Source organism: Callospermophilus lateralis, chromosome 5 (assembly GCF_048772815.1).
Source record: "Callospermophilus lateralis isolate mCalLat2 chromosome 5, mCalLat2.hap1, whole genome shotgun sequence".
In the NCBI taxonomy this organism is placed as follows: domain Eukaryota; kingdom Metazoa; phylum Chordata; class Mammalia; order Rodentia; family Sciuridae; genus Callospermophilus; species Callospermophilus lateralis.
Window position 1 is genome coordinate 125,098,920 of NC_135309.1, and position 12,622 is coordinate 125,111,541.

Here is a 12,622-nt window from a genome sequence, read left to right on the forward strand (position 1 = left end):
ATGCACAAACCCTAGGTTTAATGCCCCAATGCCACAAAAAGAAAAATAAAGGAATTGTAAGGTCTAACCAAGTAATGGAAGTAGCGAAAAAAATTAGGATTCTAGGAGAGGGTGTCCACTTTTGTGAATAAAGAGTGAAGTAGGTAATGGTAATGTGTATCTGGGAGAGAACAACTCCCTTTGAACCTTTGAAGAACATGAAGTTCTTGCAGTTACAGAAACTTTTTTTTTAAGGGCTCAATTTGTCAATGAGTGTCTCCAAAAATTTTAGTTGAAAACCAATTCAAGTTTAATGAAATGAGAATCTCATGTTGCATGGAATAACTACCCATCTCATTTGGGATGAGAAACTGTTTCCTTAATGAAGAATATTTTTAACCCTGGAAGATTTAACATTAAGAGTATAAAAATAATAAAACGTCAAACTCACATTTTTAATACTTTCAATTAAAGTATATGCTGGATGTAGGTCAACCAGATAAATTGCCATTTTGATTCTAATTTGAAATATGTGATTTCTGAATTGATCTCTCCTTTGAAAGGTATGAGAATTTAAAATGTACTAGAATTTGAGAGCTATTGAATTTATAACTTTATTGGAAGAAATGTTTAAGAATTCTCAACTTCCTAAGGATGTTTTGATTATTAGACATGCTAAAATGCTTATGAAGAAAATTAAATATATTAAATTTATAAATGGAGCTACAAAATGTTTTGGTGATTAAATAAACTTACTTCATAAATGGATCTAAAGAGTATCAGATGGGCTGGAGGTATAGTTTAGTTGGTATAGTGTTTGCTAAGCATATGCATGAGGCCCTGGGTTCGATGCCCAATACTGAGAGGAGAAATTATATACATATCAAAGGCACCCAGAATGGGATTGTTAAAATCTAAAAGAAATATAAATAGAACATTAAAATTCTTAAGTTGAGTATTAAAGTTTCAGCAAAAGCTAGGCTTTTAAGAACTTCTTTTTAAATGTATCTTTTTTTTTTTTTTTAGTTGTAGGTGGACAAAATATCTTTATTTTTTTTATTTTTATGTGGTGATGAGGATCGAACCCAGGGCCTCACACACGCTAGGCAAGCGCTGTACCACTGACCCACAACCCCAGCCCGAGGCTTTTAAGAATTTAATAAACTGTATATTTTTTTCTAAAACTGCAAACTAAGTATTCCTGTGTACCAAACATCTCTTTAAGGACACCAAAAACCTCAGACTGACATGTCACAGACCATGTTATCTCATGGAGTGAGACTTGGTGGGAAAACTTCTATACCCAGCTAGTTCTTGTGGCCTTTAGAAAGTCTCTATACAAAATAAAAACAGGCAGAACAGAGAAAAGAAATAAAATATGGCTTTGCTGAGAGATGACCCTTCTGCATGCTAGACTACAGTTTAAGCATCTGAAATCATAACTGGAGCCTAGCCAAGTTGCAAAAGCCAAATTCTGTATCCCACTAAAATGTGAGCCAAGCAAGGAAGAGATGGTCTAACATGTAGAGGTCAAACTGAGTCCCGGAAAGCGTGATGCCTCAGACCCCTCCCAAACACTCCGTGACTCCCTGCTAGACAAAATAGAAAGTTGCAAAATGTTGTAGGCCAGAGGCTGGCAATATTTTTTTTTTCTGTAAAAGTCTAAATAATAAATATTCTAGGCTCTGTGGGACATACCATGTCTGTGGCAATTACTCAACTTTGCTATTGTGGTGTGAAAACAGCCGTAGATAATACTTAAGTGAATGTGTGCTGTCTTCTATTAAAACTTTATTTACAGGGAATTTATGGTGCATGGGTACCATGGAAGCAACCCACAAAGGCCACTGTGGCTGAGGTTCCTTCTAATTTTTAAGTTTCTTCTATATCATTAGGACCTCCTCTTGAGGTGACAGACTCTGGCTGGGTCTTAAAAGATGAGAGAATATTTTTAGGCTTCTCCTTACAACCTGTAGATGGAAGAGTTTTGAGTTTGAAACAGGAGTTGGAGCAAAGGCCTGCAGGCAAGAAGCTGCCCAAGCTGTAGAGGCCTGGAGCACATAAGTAGAGTGGTACAGACATTGGGTATCTTCCATCAGTTCCTGAAGATAGGATCATCCATACCTAATTGCAATTCTCAGTTGTCTGATAAGCAAGCTTTTTGAATAGAGAAATAAAATAAGCCCCCGAGATGTACCCCAAAAATACATATATAGAGAGAGATGTAATTTTTTCCTTATCTCTAAAAAGTGAGCAAAAATAGGAGTGCTTATTAGATCCTAAATTCCACCACCAAAGCAAATGGCATCATTTTGTTTGCTGTGAGAAATTCCCCCATACAATGAGACAGTAGGTTTCTTTTTAATTATTTTCAAAACATATAACATTCTATACACGTTGGAGATTACTGACTGGGAAAGAAGACTAGTAATAAGGATGAGACTTAATCCCAGGTAATAATCTGCAGTCATTGTCTGGTTTTTAATCAGTCCAAAGTCAGGAAGACTGCACTGAACTTTTGTTTCCTTAAGAAAGGAGCCATGCTGTGGAAAGTATGCTTTTTACATTACACACCATCCTTGAAATCAAGCATCCATTATAAATAGGCACTCCCAAAGTGATGGTATAATATTGGTTAATGTCACATAGTCATTTTCTGGTCCATATTAGTAGTACTCACTAGAAAGTAAATAATATCCATTCTTTGGAACTGTAGCATATTGGTTTTATTTGTGTTATTTATTTGTGTCTTTAATGACATATTTAGTACCTTTCTAAGGATTTCAAAATCCTGCAAGCAGTACAATGAAAAGGGGAACAGCTGGTGCTTCTCTCTAGACGAACCTTTCTTTGAACAAGCTGCCAAGAATGCACTCTGAAGAATCTTAATGATGTCCTGCCACTCTATCTCCAGGCCCGTCCTGGAGCCGTGGTGTGGGCAAAGTTCTCTCTGACTTTGGTGAAGGTTACCAAGTTAAGCCTGCTCCAGGAGCTTCCATAATTAAGGCAGCAAACACAGACAAGATTTGTACACTCAGTGGTGTATAGTAAATGTTTAACAAGGAACTCTCTGGAAAGAGAACAGAACTGGTCACACGCACTTGCAGATTTCTGTGGTGTAAATACTCCAAACCATGGCTGATTTCATGACTTAGATGATTTGACATCCTTTTGCCTGGATTTGGAAAGAGAATAGCATGCACAATCAACTACTGGTAGCCCATGTCAGGTGGCCCCAGCATGCACCAAGAAGTATTTCAATACAAATATTTCCCCCAGAAGGACAGGTTAATATAATAGCTGTATTTGCTCCAGGGATTAAAGAAAGAAGTAAGGATGTAGTTAGGAAAGGCACACTCCCTTTTAATAAAATTCCACAGTCAATTCATACTCTCTTGGCATCCTGTGAATTGGCACCCATACTACACTTTTACCAGTTTAAAACCAATATGAGCTTAACTTAAAGACCTTTATTCACACAATTTTTTGAAAAGTACAGGCTAGGCAGTGGAAACTTTGTGGATTTAAAATTACAAGAAAGTGCTGGGGTTGTAGCATAGTGGTAGAGTACTTGCCTAGGAGGCCCTGGGTTCAAGCCCTAGCACTACAAAATATAAAACAGAATTAAAGAAAATAATGATGGGCTCAAGATTGTTGTGTGAGCCACATTCCTTTGTATTTACTCTGCCTTCTACCTACCAAGTTCCATGATGGTGGTTCGTTTTCTTGACTTTCTGTGTTGTTTGAGATACTCACCTCCTGGTGACCCATCATGTGGGTTTGAAGGAGCTGGTGTTCAGCCTTCATGAGACTTCATCCCTTTCCCAGAGATGAAGAAAGAGCGTGCCTTTATTTCTGAAGTTTCTTTTAGCAGCCCTGTGTCAAAATTTTTATTTATTCAAATTGAGTTCCAGGTTGTAAGAACTACTCTAAATAACACTATCCCTCTTCATTGGAATCGGTTGGTTGGGTTACTTCCAGTCAAAGTATCTAGGGTACTAGAAATGAGTAAAAATGCTCTTAGTAAATTGCATTGTACTGAATGACCTTTTGTGGTCACTAAAAAAGCCCCAGAGGGAAATTTAACTGTATAATATAAATGATGAGGACAGTGTTCTGGTCAGGCTGCTGTTATTTCCGTCTGTATTTTTTCTATTGTGTCCACGTCACTGGAAGCCCATACACTGGCTCATGGAGGCTGGCACAGGTGGCTCCCCCCTTCTGCCTCCACACACTCAGCATGGTCCTCTTCAAGGGGTGCTGATGGCATGAGTGAAACTATGGGGGGTCCAACCTTCAAGTGATAGTTTACAGAACGAACGGACTGATCCCCACCCACCACAATCCATTAACAGCCACCTTCAAGCTTAAGAAGAGTCAGTTATAATCTGCCAGTTTTTGACCAAGGAAGCATGTGTGTTATTCATAGATGGGGATCTGGGGAAGGATGGGGAAGTATTCAGATTCCATGGGGGCCCAGACAAAGGCATTCCACATGGGCTAGAGCAGCAATTCCCCACAGGGCAGGACCACCCAGGTGATGATTTGAACCCAGGAAGGATGGAGCATTTTTAGTTTTATCAATTACTGATGGGTGCTAATGGCATTTAGTTTCCTAGGACTCTGAGTGACATGAACTATAATGAGGGATGAGCCACCTGTACCAGCCCCCATGAGCCAGTGTATGGGCCAAGTCCCACATAATAAAAAACTGTCATACATTCTGACTCATTTTTAACTGTCTTACCATACTTTCGTGTGGATCAAAACTCTATTTATAAATATCCAAGCTTATAACCTAACTCTATTTCACATAAAATCGCTGAATAAAACCTTTCTGGAGTGTTTTCCACCTTCCCCCACAATGTCCAAGGTGCTTAAAGGAAAACCAGGTCACCCCTGGGCCCACACTATTTACATGATTTAATAACAAAAACAGAAAAAAACGGGCTGGGGTTGTGGCTCAGTGTTAGAGCACTTGCCTAGCATCTGTGAGGCACTGGATTTGATCCTCAGCACCACATATAAGAAAATAAAATAAAGGTCTGTCAACATCTAAAATAAAAATATTTTTTAAAAAACAGAAAAAATAAGCAACTTATTGTCATAAATAAAATCAGTTTTGCAGGTTTTTAAAAAGGAAGGAGCTATTATTACAATTCAGAAATTATTTATGTGCTTTCTAAAAATTTAGTCCTACTGGGTTGACAAGAATTGAAAGTAAAATTTTTGAAACTGAAGTGAGGTCAAGACAGGAAATCAGTTAGCATCCTTCAGATCCCCTTAGCGATCATGTAGCTAGGAAAGGCTTATCTTATGCTTTCACTACTCAAGGAAGCATACAGGACATGTCCTACCCAGTGAGTGGGTCTCCTGTGATCTGAAACGTTTCCCCAGTTTAACAGCTGCTACAGACATTAGCAACAATGAGATGGTCCCAATTCTTCTCTGCGCTATTGAGACTTTACAGCCGAGGTGATGTGTCAATCATGGGATACAGCAATGCAGATCACCCTGCAGTGGCAAGAGTGAAGAGCTCTGATGACATAGCTAAAATAGGTTGGCTACTGATGGTGGCTTTGTTTTCCCATCTCTAGGGTGGACACATGGCCACTAACAAATGCCCACACTCTGGGTATCCTGAAAATAGCCAGATGACCACAGGTTGCCAGGCAGCTGTATTCTGATGTCATTCCCCAAAGTGTTCTCTCCAAAAGCCAAAGCGAAACATTCACCAGCTCCTCATTCCAGCAGTTTTCAGTTAACCATGACATTTAAGCAGCTGATAAAGTATTCACAAGACTTAAGTTCATTTTCTCTTAAGTCATCTTTAAAATTTTTATCTTGATGAGAAAATGACCTTCAAAAATTAAGTCCATCATGAAAAATAAATCTTTGCATCACAGGCAGTTTTTTTTTTTAATTTTAATTTTAAAAGCAATTTCAGATTTAAGCATATTATCTATATCTATCAAACCTATGCACCTTTCTTTATAATTATGCACCAACATCTACAAGGACAGAAAAGTAAATGGTAGACAGACAAGTCAGAGTAACCATACTGGGAAAGTATAATCTGAAGCTAGGGTAAATATAAGAAAATAAAACAAAAACATTATCCTAAAAAAAAAAAAAGAAAAATCAAAGTTAGAACTTGAAGTCTTCCCCATTCTCTTTCTTGTGCTGAGTTGACCTGTGTAGAAACAGGAAACGCCAGGCTACATTCAGCAGCACCCACTGTCCTTTGATCATGGGTGGAGTGCCCAATCTTGTTTTTAAATTAATAGTATAAATTGTGCAGAATCCTTTGGATACTAGTGGGGTGAATGTGGCTGGTTAGGTACCCACGAAGGTTACAAATCTGAAAATCTCAAGTTACCCAGCGATATTTGTCAGCTTAACGCCACCAGGCTTCTTTATCTGGTGACCACCCTGTCATCACAGCATTCATTTCCTTCTCATGTTTAGTATTCAGCAGAGCAACTCCTGGGGCATATCTGCCTTCGGACATCTTCATTTTCTTCCAAGTGAGGCTACAGGAATGTATTTTCAGTTGCTTAGAAACAGATCTATCTAATGGGTAGCTATACCTCATGGGGTTTTTTGTTGTTGTTATTCTTGTTTTTTGTTTTTTGGGTTTTTTTTTTTTTGCATCTAGTCAGTTATGCAAAATATCGTGAATTGCTACTATGTTTTAAACCCAACATTGTTTTCAAATTAGCTGTGAATGTGCTGCCAGCATCAATTCTGTGTCATTTTGAAATGAACCACTGGAAGAAGTATTGTTAGTAAAATACGCTTACTGGCTTGGTGCTTTCTTTAATTTTAATATTATTGAATTTCTTGTGACTGGCACATTTCCCAGTTATTAGTAACATTTAAAATGCTGTCCTTTTGTATTTGAGGTTATAAAATGTGGCATAGGTACAACTTCCTTCATGTACCAGATTTAGGACATTACATGATGTCCTTTGTCTGATGAGAAGTATTATTGATTAAAAAATACCAGAATGGCTTAGAAGCACAGCAGTCCCCGTTCCTGCACCCAGTGATATAGTCTGAAGCCTCACTTTTTGGGAGAAGCAAGAAAATTCAGATCTCCAGTTTACATCCTCAGGAGCCCACTCCCCTTTCTTGCAGTGAACTTAGCCACAGTTGCCTACCTGCCTCCACCCACCTGCTCATCACCCACTGCGGCAGGCAGAAGGCCATCAGCTGACTGGCAAGTTCCTCCCTCTGTGGGACAGAGTTGGTCTCTGATACTAGTCATTGCACAAGTAGTTTTAAATTTTCTTGGAGGTAAATTGTTTTCCACACCCTAATGAAAAGAAACTGAAAAAAATGGAGTTTTTATTTTTAATAAATGAGAATTCTCTGGCTGGGATGGCTCAGTGATAGAGCACTTGCCTAGCACGTATGAGGCCCTGGGTTCCATCCTCAGCACCACATATAAATAAGTAAATTAAGGTATGGTGTCCATCTACAACAGAAAAAAATAAACGAGAATTCTCCTAACAAGGTGATTTGTGAAATACACGGGGCAAAAAAAAAAAAAAAAATTGTGATGGGATTCTTGGTACTCTCCAGAATCAGAATCAGATTGATGATGTTTCTTCAATTCTCAGATATTCTTTTTTCCTAGAATTAGTATTTATTGTGAATTTGTTGGCATTTATAAGATGACTTTTGGGACACACTTGAACTATAAAATGTTAGCATTTTCTCACTCCTAAATTAGCATAAAAATTTGGTATTCTTATATATATCTTCTTGCTCATATGAAAAAATATACAGACATATTAATGCCAGTTTGGGTGATGTATCTTTACCATTGACATTTGTTCTTGCAATGGTACAAGCAAAATGGCCTAAGACTGATCCACTTTTTCTGGGTCATGTGTTGACTCAAGTAAGACACTGGAATTTTCCATGGCATGTGGGATTTAATGGGGTTATTTGATCAAGAATGTCTTTGAACAGTGACTTTTCTGCTGTTGCTACTTGACTGTATTTTATCTTATATAAACCTTGCTGGGCAGTAAGTGCAAAGTTCTGTCCTATGTGATTGGTGTGTGTGAATGAGGAGCTTCATGAGCTCTGTACTTGGTCGGACACTTTGGGAGAACCCCATCAATCCTTCTGGAACTCCTAACAATTGGATATTGATTTAGTCAGAAGTTGGTAATGTTAGATGCTGTTGGCCAATATCCTAGCCAAGACAGTAAGAGTTACTTCTGACTGGATTGTTGATGGGCCTTTATTTTATTCTATATGTGGTGCTCAGAATCGAACCAAGTGCCTTACACATGCTAGGCAAGTGCTGTATCACTGAGCCACAACCCCAGCCTGTCACTGATTATTAACTGAAAAGTTTTTAAGATAGCAAATATGTCACCTCTGTAATGTTATAAAGTTTTGACTTTTCCCTCCCAGTAAGTTCAGGACTGGCAGAAAAAAGGTTGGGAGACTTAATGCATGTATGTAAATGTATGTTAAAAAAATATATTTTTTTCTTGCACATGCATGCACACTCTGTTTCTATACTCTTTCCTAGAAAACTCTTTCATAGATCTCAGCAGTAGACAATGCAAATTTGAGAGGAGAGAACAAGATGGTTTAAATTAGTTTTTGTTATTGTTGTTTATGTCCTTGATGGTCAAAATTATCTTGAGTAATTGATACAGTACATACTATAGGTTGTCACCAATTTAATAATGTGCCAAGGTGAGAGTAAAAACTGCTCTGCTACCATTATTTTGGTGAAATGGAGCCTTCTTGGTGCCTGCAGTGTATTTTGTCTTGTGCCACAGTGCATATAATTCTTTCTCAGACTTCTGCAGACCTCCCGTGCTGTTGTGTGTATGGATGGAATGGTGTCTTGCAAGCAGGTCACCCACCCCTAAAGAAAACACTCTCAGGTCACATCGTATAACCCCTGTTACAACAACAGCTGTGGGCAGGGTTCTAGAAAGTCCTAGACATCTCAATTCCTGTAAATTCTTCTTGAAATTCCCTCATTTCATCACTCCAAATTTCGGTATGAGAAAGTGTCGGATATAATCAATAACATCTTTATCTCTATTTTCCCCCCTTAAGATCAAAAAGTATTTTGAACTTGAACCACTTGCTCGTGGAAAACGCTGGATTCTGCAGCCCTGCTCGCTGGATGACATGGATGCACTGAAAGACAGCTTCTCTCAGCTGATACATTTGTTAGAAGAAAAGGACCACGAAGCTATGAGAATGTGAAACCTGGCAAAGAAATCGGGTTCCAAGAAGGCCTTGAACCTCCCATGTTAGTGTCTCATTTTAATTCGATTTTGGTATCAAGACTATCATGACTTCAGTCTCTGTTTTCCTTTAGTTATTTCAGACTCTCATCTCTCAAAGTGAATATTATGTAAGTCAGGTGAATTATCATCGGCATTAACGACAAGTACACACTACTGAGAGAATTTATTCTCTGTTTACCACTAATTATCTTCACCGCATGTCTCCTCCTTCTGTTGTTCTAAGCATCTCTTCTATACTTTGTGCTAAAATGGATGAAATTCATGGCTCACAGAAATCAAATCCCTTGTGAAGAACTCAGAAAGACTCAACAGTACCTTGACTAATTTTCCCTGAGCTTGGGAGTGGAGGATTGTGTACCTGGAACCCCACAATATTACGTATGTCACTTTCAAGATCTCTGGGGGTTGAGTTTTCTTAACTTTTTTTTATCTTATTTTAATTTTTTAGGTTTTTTTTTTTTTTTTTTTTTTTTTTGTATACCAACCTTTTAGAATATGAGTGAAAAAATGAGTACCAAAAACTTCGATTAATCCTCTTATGAAAGAGTATCCTACCACAGGAAAATTAGGTTTGAAGAACTTAAAGACCAGATGCATAGTGTTTCCTTGATCTATCTGAGGTCACACTCCTTTTCCCCTTTTAAGAGCAAAAACACTGTTCTAGTTTTTTTTTTTTTTTTTTTTTTTTGGTGGATGTTTTAGGAAACTTAGGCACAATGCATACGTCACTGATTGCATTTGGTCAAGTCCTCAATGTTTTAGTGGAACAATCAGCCTCCATAAAGCCAAGCTGCAACGTAATGTAGTTATCTTTTTCTAAAAACCAGAAATGTTTGATTGAAATAGAGAAAATAATTTTTAAAAAATAAAAATTTTAAAACAGCCAAACAAAGCATAGTTTATACTGGTTAATGTTTAAGCTGGCAAGAATTTGACAAAGACAGATTCATCTGTGTATTTATTCATTATGTGCTAATATAGTTTAATGGAGTCTTTTAAAGCCTCCATCTAGTTAAAAGGTCTATCAGTATTTCTATTATAAACCTCTATTTTCAGGGGTTTCAATGTGCCCTTAAAATGTGCTGGGGCTGCAGCAGATAAATAATTTGAGGGCCTAGCTTCAGTCTTTGGAACGAATTTTTTTCACTTAATTTAAATGATAAAATTGCCTAGAGATAAATGTACAGTTTTAGTAAGGTTTAGCACCTTTGACCTTTTCTAAATCAGGAATAATCTATGGATATTGAAGTTCATAGATGAAATCTTCTTTGGCACATTTTGTAGACTTTTGACCATTGATTGAAATACTAAGTGGACAAATGATAGAAAGCTGCTCCCTACACCTGAGCAATAAAAACATGTTTGTAATTTTAGGCAGCATAGACCGATACCCAAATACCACTGACTCACACTGTCTCACACAGTGTCATAAAACCTCATAATTCTCCAGATGATATAGTTCAGACCCTTCACATCTTTCAAACACAGTTTTTGCTATTTAATCTTAGAAATGGATTTTACTGAAATCATTACCTTTGAAGCATCTAAAACTTCTTTTTGTTTTTTTTTTGTTTTTTTGTTTGTTTTTGGCATGGGTCAGAAAATATCCATAGTGACTTATATACAATTGTGTCTACATTATCCTGGAATATTTTTAGCACTGTGTAATAGTCTGTGAGCATCACAGAATTGATATTCCCATGACCAGTTACACAATTCCTGTTTTTATTTTGTCCTGTTGTGCTCATCTTCTCTGAAAAAAATAAATGATTATTAGGCCTTGCTTTCCCTGCAAGTTCATTAAATGTAAAATGTCGTCTCTTTAAGATACTGTGGCTGAGTGCTCCTAAGCCATCTGTTAAATGACTTCCCATCGTCTGTGTGTGTTCATGTGCACGCCAGGGATGGGCCTCTCCTCAGATCCACGACTGTCTGTAGCATCTCAGCCGTCAGAATGAAAACATTATCAATCAGTACCCAACAACAGCTGTTTTTGACAAGTTTCTGTCTGACGCCTAATGCTTTACAACTGTCAATAAGGCTCCTTCTTTGTCTAGCAGGTTGGAGCTGGCCGTCTTGCTGCTTCAGTGTGGCATCCTGTCCTTGTAACCCTAGAATTTGCCATGTTTGGGAAATCCACCTGGGGGGAGGGGTGGGTCTGGGCGGGTGGGGGTGCTTGGGTTGGGGGTGTATGTCCTATTCCTACTTTCCTGTAATGTGCCACAGGTGTCTTAGTTTGCATATTCAAATATTATATAGGAAAAACAGTCTGTTAGGTATTTCTTCACTTAGCTTCTTATTATATTTATGGAAGTTTCCAGTTTTTGTACCTTCTTAGTGAAAGCAGTTGCCTTTTTATAATGGCAATTAATTTATATAAAACTTTGTATCTACTGTAGTTTACAGTATTGGTTGCTAATTAACTGCCATATTGCCCTGTCTTTCTATTAAAGAATACTGTATCTATACTTAGAGGTTAACAGATTAATGTGGACATTTGCCAGGCAAGAACTCGTATTGTCCGTGATTTATATATGATTTTCACTCTCTTCAAATGAAAATAAACTCTGAGTAGAACTGACGTTTCCAGACTGACTCCTTTCAGCTTTAGCATTTGGGAGTCGCAGACTTCTGTTTACATTTGTGTTGCCTGTTTAAGTCTTCAAAATAAGTTCTGCTGCTCTTGGGTCAAAACAAATGATTAATCCGCATTTCTTTTGAAGCCATTGTGAAAACCTCAACAGAAAGTCACAAGTGTCTTTTCCAGTTGGTTCAGTGACTTCCTGCAGTAGTTTACTCTCATGGGAGCTATTCCTGGGGAGTGAGTGAACAGATTTGAGATGTCAATGAAGTGTCATCTTTTAGTCAAAGGATCATTTTATAATATTTGGAGCAAAAGCAACTTCAGAGGGTGGCACTGTTTGGTGTGATGAACTGTTTCCTTTCGTGGTGATGGATGCCCTTAGGAAATTAGATACTTTTTAATTGACTAGAGAAGAAATCCTATAAATTTACAGGTCGATCCTTAAGGATGAGAGTACTCTAACAGAGAGAGTGGAAAGATAAAATTAAACAGTGGATAGAAGAGAATGAAAAAAGAAAATACATAATAGAAGATGATAAAATTCAAATCCCAACTTTTGTCTAGCAGGTTGGAGCTGCACAGAGTTTGCAATGCTTCACTTCTAAGCTGGAATCCAACCTGCATCCCCAGTCATCATTTCTAAGATGGTCAATGAATGAGCAAAGAGCAGTTCTTTACCTCCTGAGCATCTCACACCTACCTAAGCAAGTGTAGACAGAACTATAAGATTTTTAAGCAAATGTGGTTGTTTTTTTTTTTTTCATAC

General features: G+C 37.7%; 1 protein-coding gene across 1 annotated transcript in view; it reads left to right on the plus strand.

The window, feature by feature from the left end:
- Positions 1–11,407, plus strand: part of Arl15 (ARF like GTPase 15) — a 386,392-nt gene extending 374,985 nt beyond the window's left edge. Inside the window, exon 5 of the mRNA XM_076856144.2 lies at positions 9,076–11,407. Coding sequence (XP_076712259.1) covers positions 9,076–9,228 — 153 coding nt within the window. The 3' untranslated portion in view covers positions 9,229–11,407. The remainder of the gene's footprint in view (positions 1–9,075) is intronic.
- The last annotated feature ends 1,215 nt before the right edge of the window (positions 11,408–12,622 follow it).